Source organism: Spermophilus citellus (assembly GCF_964194105.1).
Source record: "Spermophilus citellus genome assembly, chromosome: 2".
Taxonomy (NCBI): Eukaryota; Metazoa; Chordata; class Mammalia; order Rodentia; family Sciuridae; genus Spermophilus; species Spermophilus citellus.
Genome location: NC_138183.1, coordinates 34,322,602 through 34,343,384, shown reverse-complemented (window position 1 = coordinate 34,343,384; position 20,783 = coordinate 34,322,602). Strand labels below are relative to the sequence as shown.

The 20,783-nt window shown below is 50.5% G+C and overlaps 1 protein-coding gene across 1 annotated transcript in view; it reads right to left on the bottom strand.

The window, feature by feature from the left end:
• The window catches only part of CORO2A (coronin 2A), a 50,845-nt gene that overhangs the window by 8,145 nt on the left and 21,917 nt on the right, over positions 1–20,783 (bottom strand). The window contains exons 2-3 of the mRNA XM_081279753.1: positions 17,591–17,791; positions 2,980–3,096 (exon numbers count right to left, since the gene is read on the bottom strand). Of these exons, the coding sequence (XP_081135879.1) occupies positions 2,980–3,096; positions 17,591–17,791 (318 nt within the window). The remainder of the gene's footprint in view (positions 1–2,979; positions 3,097–17,590; positions 17,792–20,783) is intronic.

The following is a 20,783-nucleotide window of genomic DNA, read 5'->3' as shown; positions in this document are numbered from 1 at the left end:
TGCCCAGAGGCCCAGAGTGGAGCCTCAACTGTCCGGATGAAGGGGTTGGGCTATGTTCTCAGGGCACTCGGGAATCACTGTGGGCCCTGGAGCAGGGAAGGGCAGCCAGAGACTTGACTTAGAGAGGAACTGTGGGTGGCCTGGGGGAGGAAAGACCACTGGCCAGGAGGCTGGGCCGCAGGGGTCCTAGGCTGAGCTTCACCGTGAGGGCCTGGGGCTCCCTTCTAGAGTGGTGTCGTCTGAACACAGAGGGGGGCTGCCATGGCAAAGAGGAAGCCCATCCTGAGAACACCAATGGAGATGCAGCCAGGGATGGTGCTGCCTTGACATTCCCGTTGTCCTGCCGGGTTCTCAGGTCCTAGGTGATGTGTGTACACTTCCCTTAGGGACAGACAGGTTTTTCAGGTGGGAGACTTTTTAAATCATTCAGCTAACACCTATTTCCTGATGGCCTTGGATCTGAAACTAGGAAGTGAACTCTGTCTGGAGAGGCACAGGCTTCAGACAGGGCAGGCCGGGGAGGGCTGTCACTGCACAGAGCTGGACTTGGCTGGAACACAGGCTCTGGGCAGGTCTGCTGCTGGCCCATCCCCATGGTGCCCAGCCCAGGGCCTGGGGGCACAGAGCAGACAGCCTGGCACTTTCCACAGATGCATTTACCCAGAATGAATTTGCTCCCCTCTGTTGAGGCTTGGGTGTCCCCCAAAGGCTCAGGCTTGGTCTCCAAGGCCACAAGGTTGGGGCTTTAGAAAGGGGATGAGATCGTGAGGCTTTGACGGCATCAGTGGATTGATCCACAGAGGGATTAATAGCTTGATGGCATTGTGGGACATGGTGGCAGCTTTAGGATGGGGGTGGGGGGGGGGTTAGCTGGAGGAAGCGCCTCTCACCGTGTGCCCTGCAAGGGCATTTCTTGTCCCCGGGCCCTTCTCTCTCTGTTACTTGCTGTCACGGGTGAGTGGCTTTCCCCTGCCACCCCCTTCTGCCACAAGGCTCTGCCCCACTCAGACCCAGTGCAGCAGAGCCAGCCCAGCGTGGACCGAACCTCTGAAAACAGGGGCCCAAATACATCTTTCCCCCTCTAGGTTGTCTTCTCCAGCATTTGTCACAGCTACAGAGAGCTGACCAACAAACACCCCAATCCCAATAATCATGGCCACTGCCCCTGGGCTATCAGAGAAGCGACCGTGGTAGGCCATGAGGTCTTTAATAAATAGACCTTCTAGCTGGGCACGGTGGCACACGCCTCTAATCCCAGAACTCAGGAGGCTGAGGCAGGAGAATCGTGAGTTCTAAGCCAGCTTCAGCAAAAGTGAGGTGCTAAGCAACTCAGTGAGACCCTGTCTCTAAAATAGAGCTGGGGATGTGGCTCTGTGGTCAAGTGGCCCTGGGTTCAACCCATGGTACCAAAAAGAAAAAAAAAAAAAAAAAGAGTGACTGTCCTTCTAGGGGGCTTTCAGAGCTGCTTGGAGAGGGACGGGATCAGGGAGGGCGGGCTGAGCTAGGGGTGGCATACTGCCAGCAGCCACACTCACTGGAGAAAGGCCCTCTGTCCCAGGCCTCGATTGCCCTTTTGGTGAAACTGTCCCTTACGTTTCTCAGCAATGTCCTGTATGGGCACGACACAAAGCTTCTGGGAAGTGCCTGCCTGCCTTGCCCCACACCCTGTTCCACCTCCTTCCATCCAGCAGGAGGTTCTGCGAGCCACTCTGTTTCCCTTCCTGCTGCAGCTGCCGGGCAAGAGCAGGCGCTCAGCCCACAGAGCTCTTTCCCCGTGTCCTCCATCTGCAGCTTTGAGGAATGTGACACAGCTCAGCAGACAGAGGAGAGGCTCTGCTGTCAGTCACACCTGTCATTGTAACGTGGCAAGGTGCTGCCCGTCTCTGACCCTGGGCTTGTCCACCCGAAATACATTCTCCCTTGTGGGGTCGCTGGGAAGACGGAGTGAACTAAGTGTCCTGAGTCAAGAATGCAGCGGGATTGCAAGAAATGAGGCCTGCACTGTCACCTTATTGTCATCTTCTGATTGCACCTGCGCTTTTTAAGCCACAACCATTATTGTTTTAGGAGGAGCTACAGGATGAATTATAAGTAAATGAAACTGAACATTGTGGTGACAGTGACTAGGTCTCTGGTATACAGGAGGAGCTCAAAAAAGTGGGTGAAAACTGGGCATGGTGATTCATGCTTGCAGTCCCAGGTACCCAGGAGGCTGAGGCAAGAGGATCACTAGTGATCCCAGCAGTTCAAGGTCAGCCTGGGCAGCACAGCAAGACCTCATCTAAAAAAAAAAAAAAAAAAGAAAAAGTTGGTGGGACTGACCTTGACCTTTTGAAATGGTGGACTGACCTTCTGGGATGGTTCTGGAGCTCATATTTTGTTTTGTTTCATTTTGGTACCAGGAATTGAACTCGGGGGGTGCTTAACCCATGAACCACATCCCCCGCCCTTTTTATTTTGAGACAGGGAAACTTGCTCAATTGCTGAGGCTGGCCTTGAACTTGAGATCCTCCAACCTCAGCCTCCTGAGTGGCTGGGATCCTAGGTGTGGGCCACCACACCCAGCTTTATGGGGTCCACGGTCAACAAGGCTCCTGTTTCCATCATTTTATAGTTTACTTCCCCACCGTCTGTGAGATCAAGTGGCATGTCAGTTTTTGACCACAATAAAAATGTCCCTTGCAGCATTCTGCAGTCCCCCAGAGGGTGGGCTCTCCCACTGGAGCCGACTCTCACTGGATCCTCAGGAGATGGGCTGAAGCTATTATATACCCATTTTGTAAGTGGGGAAACAGAGGCCCCAGAGAGGAGTGGTCCCCAAGTCCCACAGTGCCCAGAACTTCTCAACGTCTCACCCTCCCCACGTGGCGACCTCCCCTCCGTGATGAAGGTGAGGCCCCCTGGAGCCCAGTAGATGTCACCTGGCCTGCCTGCCCCGCCCCACCCCCTCCAGGCAAGGGGCCAGGTGCCCACACTCACCGTGGTGTCTTCTGAACAGGAGGCGATCTCAAAGTCATCAAAAGGGTTCCACTTGATGTCTAAGACGTTCCCGCGGTGCCCACAGACCTTCGGGTAGTGGGGGTCCAACTTTCCTGTCTGTAAAACATTGGCCGGGGAGGAGGCCACTGTGAGTCTAGCACCCCCAGGTCACCCAGTCAGCAATCGCGGAGTAAAGGGAAAAGCGTAAGGGACAGATCTGGGTGTGAATCTAGGTCTCCCCGCATGTTCCCTCGGGGAGTTACAACACTTTTCTGAGCCTCAGTGTCCTCCTGGGTCCAGTGGAGGGAATAATGGGTACATGTGAGGATCCGAGGCGGCACGGTGCCCGCACACAGGAGTGTTCAGGACAGGGCGAGTCCCTTCCTACCCTGCTGGCCCGTCTGTGAAAAGGTGCAGCTCTTTTGGAAAACAGACTGGCACAGTTCCTCAAAGGTCACACACAGAATTACTATATGACCCAGCAATTCCACCCCGAGGTGTATCCCCAAGAAAATGCAAACACAGGTCTACATAAAACCTCCCAATGTTAGCCAGGCGTAGTGACACAAGCCTGTAATCTTAGCAACTCAGGAGGCTGAGGCAGGAGGATCCCAAGTCCAAGGCCAGCCTCAACAACTTAGTAAGACACTATCTCAAAAGAAAATAAAAATGGCTGGGGATGTAGCTCAGCAGTAGAAGGCTTGCCTAGCATGCATGAAACCCTAGATTCAATCCCTAGTACCACACACACACACACACACACACACACACACACACACACACACAAACTGGAAACCCAAATGTTCATCAAGTGATGAATGGATATCTACAGTGTTGTGCATTCATACAATGGAGTATTATTCAGCTAGGAAAAGGAATGAAGTACTGATACATAGTACAACGTGGATGAATCATGAAAACACTGTGCTACATTAGAAGACAGGTGTAAAAGGCCAGGCACTGTGGAGGGTTTCTGTCGTCCCAGCTACTTAGAAGCCTGAGGTAGAATGATCGGTTAAGCCCCAAAAAGCCAGGCTCAGTGGCACACACCATAATCCGATATTGGGAGGCTGAGACAGGAAGTTGAAGGCTAGTCACAGAGACTTAGCAAGGTCCTAAGCAACTTAGTGAGACCCTGTCACAAAATAAAAAATAAAATGGGCTGGGCTGGGATGTGGCTCAGTGGTTAAGTGCCCCTGGGGGACCAAAAAAAAAAAAAATCATGGAGACAGAAGGCAGATTAGTGGTTGCCTAGGGAGAGGGGCTGCTGTGGGGGAGACTAGTGAGTATCGGGTTTCTTTTTGGAATGACGAATTATTTTGGAATCGGATAGTGATGACGGTCACAGAGCTTTGTGACCACACTGACCCACTGCATCGACTTTGAAACAGTGAATGTGGCAGTGTGTGCCTGTACCTCCATTAGAACACAGCCCCCCATTTCCTGTGGAGAATTCCTGCATCCATGCAAAGAAGGAAATATAGGCCCTGCAGCCCGGGCCCGAAGCCCTGAGCTGAGACTGCCAGCCCCATCCACAGACCTGGATTTCCTGGGCTCAAGGAACCACCAGACCAGCCAAATCCCAGAAACCTGGGCCTGGCAGTGACAGCACACTCTTTTGGCACAGAACATTCATGGCCCTGTCAGAACAAGGACCAGGACTCAGGCCTGGTCCACCCCACAGCCACCATCCAGCCTCAGGCCTCCGAGCCACCCCCCCAGGATGCCTCTTTACAGGGGAAGAGACAGAAGAGGAGAAGGTGGGCCACTCACCCATCCCGCCAATACTCTTGATGTGCTAGGTGGCAGGCCCCATTGGAAGTGACAGATACAATTTCTTTTCTTTTTTTTTTTTTTTAATTTTTGGTCATGGGTATTGAACCCAGGGCTGCTTTCCCATGACGCCACATTATTTGATTTTATATTTTGAGCCGGGTCTAAGTTGCTCAAGGCCTCTCTAAATTGCTCAAGGCCTTGCTAAATTGCTGAGGCTGGCCTCAAATTTGCCATCCTCCTGCCTCAGCCTTCTGAGTTGCTGAGATTACAGGAGTGCACCACAGCACCTGGCTCAAAGGAACTTTCTTTTAAAGACATTTGCTTGGGGCTGGGGATGTGGCTCAAGCGGTAGCGCGCTCGCCTGGCATGCGAGCGGCCCGGGTTCGATCCTCAGCACCACATACCAACAAAGATGTTGTGTCCGCCGAGAACTAAAAAAAAAAAAAGACATTTGCTTGTTTATTTATTTGGCAGTACTGGGGATAAGCCCAGAGCCCTGTGCATGCCAGGTAAGCACTTCCCCACTGGACCACACCCCTAGCCCTGCAAAGGAACTTTCAACAGAGTGGACTCAGGGGACTTCCCCTCCTTCTCTCACCTCCCTGACTTTGCAGAAATGGCACTTCTTTTTTTTTTTTTTTTTTTTTTGGTGCTGGGCATTGAACCCAGCTAAACCTATGCTCTATTGCTGAGCTACCCCCAGCTGACCACTGCACTTCTGCGTGGCACCCCAGAGACTATGCCTAACTGCAACTGAGCAAAGGATCAGAGATGGTGTCTGGCTTTGCTTAACGAGGCTCTGAATTGGGCAGCTGCCATGATAATGGACATAGGGCTTCCTGGTCACCTTGGGCAAACTAGGAAACGCAGTCACCTGGGCCTCTGGTTCCTGGGGCTAAGTTTAGGCGTGCATGCATCTTAGTAGCTTGCAAGCAGAGGAGGCAACCCTGGGCTCCCCTCTGGACATACTCTGTCCATCTCAGCTCTACCCTAGGGAAAGGGTATTAGACACCTCACCCTAGACTGGGTCCCACACTGGAGGGACACACATACACACCCATTCAGAGAACTTGGACTTGTGTCATTTGTTCCAGGTGTGTGAGTGACATGGGCAAAAGTTCCATGTCTTTCACAGGGTTCTGTCTTCTCCACAGGTAAAGAAAATGGGTCCCCGATAGGAAGGGGAGAGGCATGCATGCCGCCCACTCCTCGGTCCTGATCAGATCTCCATCCCTCTAGCCACTGATTCCTCACAGGGCCTCCAAGCCATTCCACACAAGTCCTCAGGGCAAGTTTTCAAAAATTAAAATCTGACAGCTGGGCACGGTGGCCCACACCTGTAATCCTAGCAGCTCGGGGCCGAGGCAGGAGGATTCCAAATTCAGGCGGGTCTCAGCAACTTGGAGAAATCTTGTCTCAAAATAAAAAGGGCACCGGCTGTGGTGGTGCACGCCTGTAATCCCAGCAGTTTGGGAGACTGAGGCAGGAGGATCAAGAGTTCAAAGCCAGCCTCAGCAACAGCAAGGTGCTAAGCAACTCAGTGAGATCCTGTCTCTAAAAAAGATATAAAATAGGGCTGGGGATGTGGCTCAGTGGTCCAGTGCCCCTGAGTTCAATCCCCAGTACATCTCTCCTCCCAAAAAAAGGGCTGGGGATGTAACTCAGTGGAAAAGTACCCCTGGATCTAATCCCTGTACAAACAAACAAACCAAAAAACTGTGTCACATACATGCTCAATTTTTTTTTTAACAAGGGATTGAACCCAGGGGTGCTTAACCACTGAGCAACATCCCTGGCCCTTTTTATTTTTCATTTATGGAGCAGGGTCTCACTAAGTTGCTTAGAGCCTCACTAAGTTGCTGAGGCTGGCCTTGAACTTGAGATCCTCCTGCCTCAGCCTTCTGAGCAACTGGGATTACAGATGTGCACTGCTGTGCCCAGCACCTGCTCAAATCTTGCAAGTCTCTTTTCCTCATCTGTAAAATGCAAATAATCTCTTCCTTGCAAGATTGTTGAAGGTTAAGTGGGATATTATATATGAAAAGCCAAAGAGTGCTGTAGAAGTGCTCAGTAATAGCTATGATTGCATATGTAGTGTGTGTGTGCACATGCACCAGAATGTTAACTATAGTTATATCTAGATGGTGGGATATGTGGGTGGTTTTTTAACATCTTCTTTTTCTTTAATTTTAACTATGTAAATTTGGCAATGAAAAAGGTATTTAAAAACAACACTATAACTGGGCACAGTGGCACATGCCTGCAATCCCAGTGGCTCGAAAGGCTGAGGGAGGAAGAGTGCAAGTTCAAAGCCAGCCTCAGCAACTTAGCAAGGCTGTAAGCAAACTAGTGAGACCTTACCTTAAAATAAAAAATAAAAAGGGCTCGGGATGTGTGCTCAGCGGTTAAATGCCCTTGGGTTCAATCCCTGGTACCAAAAAACAAAACAAATACAAATTAAAACAAAATTAAATCTGAAAGTTAAAAAAAATAAATAAATTTAAAAAAATCTACAGCTGGGTGCAGTAGTACACACTTGTAATCCAAGTGACTTAGGAGACTGAGGCAGGAAAATTGCAAGTTTGAGGCCAGCCTCAGCAACTTAGTAAGACCCTGTCTCAAAATAAAAAAAAATAAATAAAAAGGGCTGGGGGTATTGCTCAGCGATAGGGCACCCTATCAATCTCTAGGGCTTCAATCTCCCTAGTACCACCACCGATAATAATAATAATAATAATAATAATAATAATAATAATAATGGCCAGAAGGAGCCCGGTGCATGCCTGTAATCCCAGATCCCAGGAGGCTGAGGTGGGAGGACCCTGAGTTTGAGGTCAGCCTGGGCAACTAAGTGAGACAAACAAAACAGCAAAAACCTCCAGGGCTCTCAGAGACCAGGAGTGGTGAGCACACACCTGGGCCCTCTCGTCCGTGTCCCTGGCAGCAATCACTAATGGATTGCAGCACTCTGGCACCTGGGGAAGCCCAGACAGGAGGGACTGGCCTCCAGATCATTGGGAATGTGAGGGCCAGGGCCGGCGTGAGCCCAGGCCTCTGGCCTCTCTGGCGTCAGCCTCTGCTGTACTTAAAGCGGTACTCTGAGAGGCCTTCTGAGTCAGTGTCCTGGCCCTCTTCCCACACTCAACCTTTCCCTTTTCTTGGATTGTTTCCTGGGTCAAAGGGCACGAACAGTACTGAACCTTTAGCTGCGGGCCATGGTTTGCTCTCAGAACCTTTATCTCCAATTTCTGGCCCAGGGCCAGGCCTTCACTTCTGCCCAGCAGGTTTCTCAGGAAGCACTAATTGTTGGGCTGGCCCTGGGCTGACAGGAGGCCACTTCCCACATCTCCCGCCTCCTGTGTCCTTCTGAGTGGGAGCCTCAGACTAAGGGAAGGTGTCCCAGGGCCAGGCCTGGCTCAGAGGGGCAGCTCCCAGAGGGCTGAGCTGGGGCCAGCAGTCCTTCCAGGCCTGCCGGGCAGAAGCTCCAGCCCCAGACAGCTGCCCCTCACAGACAAGGCTGGCCAGGCCTCCCCGGAGACCACCGGCATTAGCGGACATGAGCCAGTCTGATGGGCTATTGACTGAACTGCTAAAAAGCCTGTCAGGGCAGGGACACTGATAAACAGGAGGCCATTTCCACCTTGCTGTGCATTAGGCCAGCACTCAGCCAGGGACAGGCCTCTGATTTATGGGAACACAGGCTCTAAATCCAGGAAGATGCACCTGCTCCCTTGCAGGCTCCAGAGAGCCCTGGCTGGGTGCTGGGGCTGGGCTGTCCAGCCTGAGTCTCCCACAGGCCGCCCTGGGGCAGGTGGAGTGTGCTCCAGGAGCACAGACCTCAGCAGCCACAATGGGAGGTGCTGTGAGGCCACTATTGTCACCCTCAGCACTCACAAGGGTGTGGCTACTCAGGTCACAGTGTCATAGCCATGGCCTGAACTCAGGGCCTCACACATGCTAAGCCAGGGCTCGGCCACTGGGCTGCACCCCGGCCTGCCCGGATTTTAATGTTGCTGGTGTGTTTCACTGTGCGTCAGGTGAAACTCTTCTCGGGGGACTCCCATCCCTGCGGATGGCAGCTGCTCCAGGGGGCCCCAGTGAGCCCACTGGATGCCTTGTGCCTTTTCCAACTGACCATCTCAAGAGCTGGGTCAGCCACGTTCCCGTGGCTATAAGGACGGTACTGTGAATGTTTTCCTTAAGGATGCTCATTTGAGGAGTGGACGCGGGCTGGTCATATCACTGACTTCCCAGACACCCCCAGGAAGCAGTGCCTCCCAGTCTCTGCCTGTCTTGGGAGGAAGAAAGATGCAGTGTACCCAGGAAGAGGCTTCAGAGAACTCGACTGATCCCAGCCTGCACTGCTAGATGGGAAGGCTCAACATCCTGGCCTGCCGGCCTTGCCTTGGAGGCTTTGAGGAGGAAGGTGGTCATTCTCCCAGGCAGTGGCCCTGGGGGAGTCCGAGCAGAGTGCCACCCAGGCTCGAGGGTCAGTGTGTCCTCTGAGCGCACAGTGGTGAAGTGCCCCTTCCTCCCAGGCACCCAGTGTCCATTTGGCCCTCAGGCCACAGCCCCTGTGGCCTGGTCCACGCCCAGCTGTGTCCCAGGCTCTGCTGCCCTTGCCTGGTCCCTTCTCCACCCCCCCCCCCCCCCCCCGCACCTCACAGCAAAGTCCACACTTCTCAGCCCTGGGGGGCAGGGAGCGCCTCTGTCCCAGGGCAGGAGCCCCCTCTGCCTGTCCCTGAGGCTCAGGGTGGCCTCCTCAGACCTGTCCTCCCCCTGTTCCCTGGCAGACCTCAGCCCCTCTGCAGGCTCACGTCACAATGTGCGAGAGGGAGGGTGGGGAAGACAGTGCCACTCCAAGCACGCCCCTCTGGCCCCTCCCAACCCCGCATGCCCCTACACGCTTCCTTGGAGAAGTGTTTTCTCCTTTTGCTGGGAAAAGGAGGGAGTCAGGGCAAAGGAGGGAGCAGGGGTGGAGGGAGGTGGCTGTGACCGCCAAGGGGTTCCCTGACTCTGCTCTAGGCCTGGCGTGGAAAGAATCCCTGGTAACCATCCAGAAGCACAAGGAAATAAACAGAGCCAACCTCAGGAGCAGCAGGGGGGTTAGGAGAGGCAGCTCTGAGGTCACACCCAGGTCCGGGCTCCCATCCAGGTCCTGGCCCTACTGCCCAGGGTGCTGGGGGGTCATCTCACAGAACCTCAGCGTCCTCATCTGCACCACGGGGCCGTCCCCACAAAATAGGCTGGTGTGGGGAGGACCCAGTGTGAACGCCCAGCCCTGGTTACACCAGGACAAAGGCCAGCCTCCGGGAAGGAGGAGCAGGTGTGTTCAGTTCCCGGTCGGTTTCCCGTCCCTGCTGGGGACAAGAAACCGTCCACCAAGCCCCGGGTGTGCACCTTGGTGGAGGCCAAACAAACCACACACAGAGGCATTTATGAGACGACCAGGGACACTGTCCTATGAATGGGGGACCATGGTTCCAAGAAGTGATCGATGTGATTCTGGCATTGTGGTGATGTCAGAAAACGTCCCTGTCTTTTGGGAGTTGCACACTGAAGTCTGACAAAACGACCAGGATTTGTTTTAAAATATTTCAGGGGAAAAAAAAAAAAAGGTTATGGATAAAGCCAGAGGGTGAACGCTTGATAATTCTAGAAGCCGGGTATACAAGCATTCATGACACTGTTTTTATCTACTTCTGAGTTTGAGATTTTTTTTCCTGGAATTATGAAAATGAACTAGACAGAGGCTTGCTTCTGAGAACAGGGCTTGCAAACCAGCAGCCTGAGCATCACCTGGGAGCAAGGGAGGAGGATCAGCAGTAAAAATACGGGCCGCACCGTTTTATTCAATTTTTAGATAAGACGACAAAGAAATTCTTGGTATAAATGAGTCCCGTGCAATATCTTACTAAAAATCATTTGTGAAAACGGTTTGATCGTTTCCTGTAAAAGTAAACAGGCAAGTGTCCTGTGGCCCAGCAACTGCCCTCCTGGGCATCGATCCCAAAAAACACGGAGACTGCGTTACATCTCCACGCACAAGAACGTAACCCCAACATGAATGCTTACTGCAGCTTTATCCCTCACAGCCCCAAACTGGAAACAGCCAGATGGCTTTCTTTTTTAATTTTATTTTTAATATAAAATATTAAAATTTTAATATAAAAAATAAAATTAAAAAGGGCATCATGCCTTTATTTTATTCATTTATTTTTATGTGGAGCTGAGGATCAGACCCAGTGCCTCACACGTGCTAGGCGAGTGCTCTGCCACTGAGCCCGGGCCCCGGCCCCAGATGGCTTTTAATGGGGTGAGTGGTTCAGTAAACTGCTGCATCCGTTCTGTGGAACACGGCACGACCGGAAAAAGGAACAGGCTGCCGACACACGCAGCAACCTGGATAGATCCCGGAGAATGAGGCCGAGGGAGAGTGCCCACCCAACGGCTGCTCATTTATATAACATTCTCCAAAGGACAAAAGTATAGGAATGGAGAACATTTTAGTGGTTGTCAGGGGCAAAGAAGGGAGTAGGGCAGAGGGAGGTGGCTGTGGCCATCAAGGGGCGATGGAGGGGTCTCTGTAGTGACGGAAAGGCTCTGTGCCTTGACTGTATCGATGTCGGTGTCACGGTTGTGACACTGTACTGCATTCTTATAAGATGTCACTACTGGGGGGACAAAGGGTAACACCTACCCTTTACTACAGGGTGATCGGTACTCTGTACTATTTATTACAACTGCATTCTGAGTCTATAATCATTTAATTAAAAAGTTTACAGTGAAAACATGAATTGTTTGTCTGGAATCAATTGAACTAGGCATCCTGATTCTGACTTGGCCACTCTGGGAACCTGCTGGAAACGCACTCTGGACCACAGAATGACAATCTGCACAGTAACACTAAAGTACCAGGGGCTCGGATAGGTGGCTCCAAGCTCCTGTTGGGCCTGGATTCTTTGGAGTCCGGGATGATCGCAAGCTATTTATAAGATTTCAAAAAGCCAAAGGGGACCATGCATCTTACCTAGAATCAGGCTGTACAGAAAAACTGAGTTCTAACTCTCCTCCATTGGACTTAGAAGAGCACGGACTAACTGTTCTAAATAGGCTTCAGAATCAAGGCCCTGCTCATCTGACCTCACCTCCCAGGCTCTTGCCAAGTAACAGTGCACAAACATTCCAAACCCATTTCCACCTCAGGGCCTTTGCACTTGTGATTTGTTCTGCCGAAACATTTCCTCTGGAGCTTCAAATATCTCTCTGCTCCCAAGAATGATCTTCCCAGATCATGCTGTCTTAAACTAGTCCCCTTTTCCCCACCCGTGTCACTCTCTCTTCTCATCAAACCAATGCACTTCCTTGATATCACTTGTTAGTACCTATTTATACTGAGTAATTCAAGTGGGTTAGAAACTGTGATAGTGATGAAAGAATCTGAGCAATCAAAATAAAGATAATCAATTCATTCATTTCTAATTATTAGGATGCAGTGTGTTTGGTGGATGGAATCTTTTACAGGTTCCCAGAGCTTGAAAGAAACAAGCAGCCACATGGGTCCTCTCCAGAGGCCCCTCTAGCTCTGACCTTCAAGTTCTCTAAGCCTCATTTTGCACTTTCCCTCCCCCACCTGCAAACTGTCCCTTCCCTGGAAGGCAGCTCACGTGTCTCCCCCTGGCATTAGAGGCTCTTCCCTCCTGGCCCGTCTATCTGCCAGAGTGCACTTCCCTTCCTCTCCTTGGGTTGATCAATTGTCTGCCCTGTTCCCTGGACATGACTTCGCTTGTGCTTTGCCCTTGGCCGTCTGTGCCCACCCTGATTTTCTGAATGAACAAACCATTAGGTAATCAGTTGATGAATGTTTGTGGACAATTTTCAATGGTGTTTGTGGACGCCAACTATGTGACCACGATGTAATATGAAGGTGAACAAAGTACGGGTGCCCCTCCCCATCCTTAGTACATTTGGAGGTACCAGCCCAAGACTACAAATGACTCTAGTTCAAAAGTGGCCACAGCTCAGTGCCCTGAGCAAGGACTCTGTGGTGGAATGTGTCTTCAGAAAGGAGAATCCTATAGTGATCTGGAGGAGGAAGCGGTGGTGTCTATCCGTGAACATGGTGCACATCACCACATACTTAGGGCATCTTTGATATTAATCCTTCAGTGATGCTATGTAATTTTCCTTTCTAAATCTTACATATTTGTAGGTATCCAATCTTCTTTGATTCTACTGCAAATGTTAAATTACAATTTCTAAATGTTCCTGGTATGTACAGATACAATTCATTTTTCTGAGTTTTATATCCAGAGGCCTTTTAAATGCTCTTAATTTTTCTAACAATTTGACGACACGCTATTTTGGGTTTCTATGTAGACAATCCTATATGTGAGTAGTCGTTTTATTTCTTCCTTTTCCATCCCAATACCTTCAACTTCTTTTTCTAGTCTTACTGCACAGGCCATGACTTCTTATTCGTGGTTTTAAAAGGTTGCTCTTATTGTTCCTCCTTTAGAAATGATATTTCTACCATTTACAAAAGAGGCCAAAGTCAACAGCACCAATGATGGGACAAACTGGCAGCATGTGTCCCATGACGTAATGAAACAAGAAGGACACAGCATCATACACGTGACAGTCCTGCCAAAAATACATAAATGAGTCTGATCATTTGAATTGGGGTTGCACATTATTATTTAGCACTGTATCGTGTTGAATTCTCAGAATGTGGCTGCATTATGGTTTTATAAGAAAATGTTCTTGTCCTTAGAAGAAGCAGAGAGAAGTAGAGTAATCAGAGGTGAAGGATCTTATCTATAACTTCTCTCTGCTTCCAAACACACACACACACACACACACACACACACACACACACAATCACACAATGCAAATTTGGTAAAATGTTAATAACTGGTGAATTCGATAAAACTAGAATTCATTCAACCATACTTGCAAATTTTCAAATTATAAAATAAATAAATGCTGTCTGCTACAGGCTGTGTAATTCCCTTCTATCCCTGGTGCCACAGTTTGGATCTGTCATGTCCCACAAAGGCACAAATAGGTATTTAAGGCTTGGTCACCAGGGAGGAGGTGCTATTGGGAGGTGGTGGAGTCTATAGAAGGTGGGGCTTGGTGTGTGTTTGAGGGGTGCTCCGTCTCTTGCACCCCCAGTCCTGTTTTTTACTTTGAGACAGGGTCTCACTTAGTTGCCGAGGCTGGTCTTGAACATGTGATCCTCCTGCCTCAGCCTCCTGAGGCGCTGAGGTCTCAGGCGTGTGCTACCCTGCCTGGCTCTAGTGGGTGGGGCAGGCTCTAGGTCACTGGGAGCAGGCCCTAGCGGGGGCTTGTGCACTGTGACCTTTGCCTTCGTCTCTCCTTCTGGTGATCAGGTGATGGTTTCACTGCCCCATGCCCTCCCACAGGATGCCCGGCCTCTCCACAGGCCCGAAGGCAAAGGGGCCAGTTGGTCATGGACCGAAGCCTCCACCACAGTGAGACACAGTAACTGTCTCCTCTTTCTGTTCGTTATCTCAGGTGTTTGTTATAGGGACAGAAAGTGGACTAACACTACGTGTTTGCTGAGATTTTTCTCCTGGGTGGGTACTGAGCTTTACCAAGGGCTTTTTCTGCATTTGTGGGGAGGACGGCATGATTCTCTCCTTTCATTGGTTAAGAGGAATGACATTTGCCTTTGTGGGTTGACGAGTATTAAACCACCTTTATTCTGTTATAAATCCAACTGGATCCTAATTATTCACAGTTTCACTCTTTTTTTTTTCTGGTAATTTTGCATCCATCTTCCTGAGTGTCATTGGTCTGTATTTTTTTCTTTTCTTTCTTTTTTTTTTTTTTTTTTTGTGGTGCTAGGGATGAATCCAGGGCTCCTGCCCGCTAGGCGGACACTATCGCTGAGCCACATCCCAGCCCCATCTACAATTTTTCCTTCTTGTTCTGTCCTTGTCTGGTTGGGTATCAAGGCCGCGCTGGCCTCACAGAATGAGGAAGGGAGTATTCCATTTTCCTATTTTTAGAAGCTTGTTATCTCTTCCTTGAAAGGTTTGTAAGAGTTGCCTGTAAATCCATGCAGGCCTTGTATGTATGGATGTGTAAAATCCAACAAATACGCAGAATACAAGTGCCCAGAGTGTAAGGTCCTGATGAGCTGTCGGGAATCAACACCCACCGGTCAACAGGAACCCCCCCTCTGGGTCAAGACATGAGAACTCACTGGCACGGGGGACCCCCTACAAGACAGCTTCCAGTCACAACCTCTCCTCCCTCACGGGGCTTTTGTAACATTCTCTTCTTGCTTTTTAAAAAAATTTTACTAATTGATTATGCAGCCCTTACAGTATAGTTGAACACAGGCTGTTTTCAATCTTAGGTAAACGGAATGGTACAGTTTGTAACTTGTTGGGCTTATTTCAATCTAGAGGAGAGGCACCTTGTTCTTTATGTGGCTACACTTTGCTCCTTTTCAGGGTTGTGTACATTCAGTAGTTTGGACAGACCACTACTCATTTATTCAATTCGTCAACATCCTGGTTTTTCTAGTTTTGCAATAATACGAACAATGCCCCTAGCCCATACTTCTAGTGCACTCGAGCACATTCCTACATGTTATATGCTTAGGGGTGGGATTTCTGGGACATAAATATGTTTATTTTCCTTTTTAATTTAATTTTTTTCAAAACAGGCATACCAATATACACACCCAGCAGAAGTATCTGGTAGTTTGTTTAATCAATCAATCAATTAATTAATTAATTAAATTTTCTTTGTTGCTCGACCTTTATTTTATTCATTTATTTATATGTGGTGCTGAGAATTGAACCCAGTGCCACACATGCTAGGCGAGTGCTCTGTCACTGAGCCACAACCCCAGCCCTTCTGCTATTTTTCTTTAAGGAAAATTTTTGTTGCTCAATTTGTTTAAACATTTATAGAACTGTTCAGGCTTTCTATTTCTACTTGAATTAATATTGACAAGATATATCTATATATATACATACATATATATATATATATATATATATATATATATATATATATGTAGGAATTTGCCCATATTGTAAACATTTTCAGATTTATTGGCATAAAATTACTCATATTAGTATCTTCTTAGATTTTGGAACTCTGCTGCTATCTTGCTTTTTGGGTTCCTGATGTTACTTGTATCCTCTTCTTTTATTCTTTCTTTGGATTTATTACATTGGATTTTTCTCCTAATCTTTTTTTTACCCACCCTCAGTTGGAGGTTGAACCCAGAGGCACTCTACCACTGAGCTACATCCTCAGTCCTTTTTTACTTTTTAAATCTTGAAGTAGTTGCACTAAGACTGGTCTTGAACTTGTGATCCTCCTGCCTCAGCTTCAGGAGTAGCTGGGATTACAGGTGTGTGCCACCATACCTGGCCCGGAAGGAGAATTTAACACTCAGTGTGAATTGATTTCTAACTCAATTTCTTGTGATCATTAAACCTTGTCTGTTGTCTGGCCTGGGGGCAGATGCCTGTAGTCCAGGAGGATGAGGCAGAAGGATCCCAAGTCTGATCAGCTGGGGATGTAGCCCAGTGGTACAGCCTTGGCTAGCAAGCACGAGTCCTGGGTTCCATCCCCAGTACCACACACACACAATCACACACACTCACACACACACACACACACACACACACACACACAAAGTTGGCAGCCAGCCTTAGCAACCTAATGAGACCCTGACTCAAAAATAAAAAAGGGTTGCATATGTAAACTAGATAGTACCGAGAACAAGGAAGAAGATGAAAACACCCTGCCTAGAGGATTCTGATTTGCACTTATGACCCTAACTTCTGAAGTCCTTTGGAGGTCTAGGTCTGCGATTTCCCACTTCAGCTGACTGTCACTCATGGTGGTGCACCTGCACAGTGGCCTTGGTGAATTATTATTTCCCTGACTTTAATCTGCTTCTCCCTGAGAGGCTTCACACCTATTTCTTTCTTTCTTTTTTCTTTTTGGAACTGGACATTGAGCTCAGAGGCACTTTACCACTGAGCTACATCCCCAGCTCTTTCTACTTTTTCTTTTTTTTTTTTTTTTTTGAGACAAGGTCTCGCTAAGTTGCCAAAGCCCCAAACTTGCAATCCTCCTGCCTCAGCCTCCCGAGTTGCTGAGATTACAAGTGTGGGCCCCGGCGTTGGCTTCACACCTGTTTTGCTGTGCACCAGAAGCACTTCCAACCAGGGAGCCCTACCGTTCTGCCTTTAGGCCGAGACTCAGCATCGCTATCCTAAAAATGTCTGCTATTAGAGGGATACTTGTGAAGCCATTGCTTTTGGGAGTGGGAAACACTGAGCATCAGCAGGTCCAGTCTATACTATCCACGCCCGCTCTGAGGACAGGCCTGATCTCGCTCTTGCTTCCTGCTTACCTCCTCATCCTGCCTGGATTCCTGCCTGACATTTGTTCTCTCTCTCACTCATTTTGATTTTTGCAGGGAAAGATGACTTTGGAGATTTCCCCGATCTCATATGAGTCCAGCAAAGCACTAAAAGTTCTATTTTCCTCAGGGGTGGATTAATGCGCAGAACTGTTCTGCAGCGGGGAGAGGAGGTCCCAGGCCAGCTAGGCCAGACGTTGGAAGCTGAAATCCCAGGAGAGGTATATTTTTCCCAAGAAGGAAATAAGGCTCAAAGAGGCAGAGTGACTTACCCAAGGCCACACAACTAGGACTAGGCAGGGCTAGGACTGCACCCTCCTGTGGGCTACAACCTAGGCTCCTCCTGCTTTCTCTCTGCCAGCACTGCCTCCGGAGACCTGTCTGGGCTTCGGGGTGTCCAGGGGGCCTTACCTGGTGTAGGGGGATGACGAGGAAGGCCCCTCCACCAGCACACTCAGTGACAACTGCGACGAAGTGGGGGTTCACAGCACAGAAGTGGTTGTCGTGAACACTGCGGGTGATGGGCACCGAGTCGTAGCAGTTCTCCTTGCTGGCTGGTTTGCCAAAGACGTGGCGGAACTTGGAGCTCCGGTACTGGGGGTGCCATGACATCTGCAAGAGACAAAGGGGACAAAAGGCATGAGGTGCCGTGCCCTGGAGATAGGACACGTGGAGAGTGCACCTGAGAATACCTAAGAGTGACGACCAGCAGCGCTCGGTTCTAGCTAGACAGTGACCTGCTAGGAAGAGGCCACGTGGGCAGGCCGTGACTGTGGTTGAGGGTGCATATCCGGTGAGACAGGGTGGGGTGGTGAACGGTCACCGCTGATCTGCTTGCTGATCGCGGGGTTAAGACTTCCATTTCTTTAAATGTGAACACAAACAGACAGAGAGGCCCCAGAGAACTTGCCACCCCATCATCCAGCTCAACTGACCGACTCCAGTTCCAGCTCTTACCCACTGGATGGGCGTCTTAACCTCTGCAGTCTCAGTCTTCCTGTCTGTACAATGGGGTGACCAAAGCATCGGTCTCAGGTCTTGTCATGAGGGCTCAATTAGTGACCTATTTAGGTCCCGTGGCACATGGCAGATCCTGGACAGCAGCAGTTTACTACCATTTCAGAGAACCCAAGGTTCTGGAATATGCACCTGTCCATAATGAGATATCTTGGGGAAGGGACCCAACTCTAAACAGGAAATCCCGTTGTTTCATGTACACCTTATACACAAAGCCTGAAGGCGATTTCACACAACAGCTTTAGTGGGCCTGTGTTTTAGCTCCAATGTGTCACAGGGACTCTCCATTGGTGGCATCGTGTTGGTGCTCAAAGTATCTCAGATTTTGGAGCATTGCAGACTTTGGGTTTTCGGGTCGGGGATGCTTGACCTGTACCGTTACCCGGGCATCTTGAGCTCCTCTGCCCTTGTCCAGCCTGTGTTTGCTCACTTCGTATTTACTGAGCATCACTGCGTCTGGGACCTGTGCTGGGCACGGGGGGCTTGCAGGCAGCAGGCCAGAGCCCAGCCCTTCCAGCAGCCAAGAGTCCTGGGGGCGAGGCCGATGGGGGGGATCTGGGCCACTGGGACCTAGTGTGCTGTAACAGGGGCTTGTAATGGCAGGCAGGAGGACTTCCCAGAGGAAGTGACGGAGTTGGCCATGGAGGCAGGACAAGGGAGAGGTGGGGGAGGCGTCCCAGGCAGATGGAAGAGCCTGAGGCAAAGGTCTTGTGACAGCATCACGCTTGGGAAGTTGGGGGAACTACTTGTGATTTAGCAAGATGAAGATATTCAAGGAAAAGTCTCTCTCTCTCTCTCTCTCTCTCTCTCGCTCTCTCTCTCTCTCTCTCTCTCTCTCTCTCGCTCTCTCTCTCTCTCACACACACACACACACACACACACACACACACACACACACTGGGCCCCGGCTCTCCTGAAGCTCAGCCACCTCCCAGCAGGGAGAAGCCACAGTATCTGAGTGCTTATCATGTCCCAGGCACCCTTCCAAGTGCTTCCCATGACTGAGCATGACTGGGTGCCACCCGGCTTCCCAGATGCAGGCAGGAGGCAGGGAAGTAGGTCACCCAGCTAGGAAATGGTGCGGCCGCCCAGTGCCGGCACCTCCCCAGTTCCCACAGTAGACTGGGACCCCACAGCATCTGTCTCACGCCAGCCCCTAAGGGCACCTGTCACCACCATTCCACTCGCAGCCCCACTTTACCGAGAATGAAGATAAGCAGCAGGAAGCTAAGTGGCCCCTTTGGAAAGGGAGCTGGTGGCCTTGATGGGTGAAGTAGCTGGTGGCCAACCAGTGCAAACCCGAACGCCCTTCTGCCGGGCCAGCCCTCCTCTCTCCTGCCAAGGTTCCCCCAGACCTGCCTCCAGGGGGGACCATTGCAGACGTGGGGGGCGAGGAGGCTCCAGCAAGGCCTGCCTTTCCTCCTCTGTCTGCGGGTGCTATGTACAAACCCTCCGTGTGGCACCTGGGCTCCAAGTCCCCCTCACCAGCCCCCAGCTCTGATGGGGAGGTGCCTGGAGCCTGCAGGCTTCGGTGACTCAGCGATTCAGAGAGCAGGAGTCCTGCTTCCCTACAGGCAGGCACTTGTCCCAAGTGAGGGCTGTGGCGGCCCCTGGCCACAGCTGCCTTCTCAGGAGGGGCACAGAGCAGGGGGCGGTATCTGTTCTGCTGCTGCCACCTCTGCGTGCCCAGCTGGCCTGGGGCCAGGGGATTAGGCTCCTGGGACTGCGGATTCCACGGGGTCCAACCTGGCATTGAGCTTATTTCTGAACACCTGGCGGTGTCATGACGGCTCTGGCCTGTCCCATACTTTACGACTCTCCTGCGAGGTAGGTGGGGGTGGTTGTCCCCACGTGACGACAGGAGAACTGAGGTGCAGGGGATGGAAATCAGGCTGGCTTGAGCCATGGGCTCCTCTGACACTGTGTGTTGGTGGCGGTGGGTGTGTGTGAGGGACAGGAGGGGACAGGTTTTCCTGCCTGTTCCCAAAGGCGCCTCTTCCCCACCCCGGCCTGACATTGCTGCAGGACAAGGGTTAGTGACAGGATGGCGGAAACTAACCCATACTGGGTGTGGCACAAACCAGCAGAGTAGATTATTCATTAGCCGCCGGTTCAGGGCCTAGGTCGAGAATGAAATTACCTGATTTGGTCTTTGAACTTGTGGGCTGGGTAAGAATCTGGAACTGCCGGCTACCATTGTCCCTTGGTCAATTTGCGGTGGCACTTCTAATATCTGAAGTACCCCCCCACCCTTCAGCTTTGACGGTGTAGGCCCCAAAGAACCTCCCTGCGAGGGCCTCCTGGGAGGTTCTGAGCCCCACTGTTAGGTCACAGGCCAGGTAATAGAGGGGGGTTAGAACCATGTTACCCGGAGGCTTCAAAAAAAAAAAAAAGTTGGGCCGTCCCTTATGCAAAGCACTGGAGAATCCAAGTGTTTCAGTGTTTGGATTTTCTCAGCTTCTGGAATATGTGCAGGTCCACAATGAGATATCTTGGGGAGGGGACCCAACTCTAAACACGAAATCCTGTGGTTTCATGTACACCTTATACACAAAGCCTGGAGGTAATATCAAACAAAAGAGTTTAC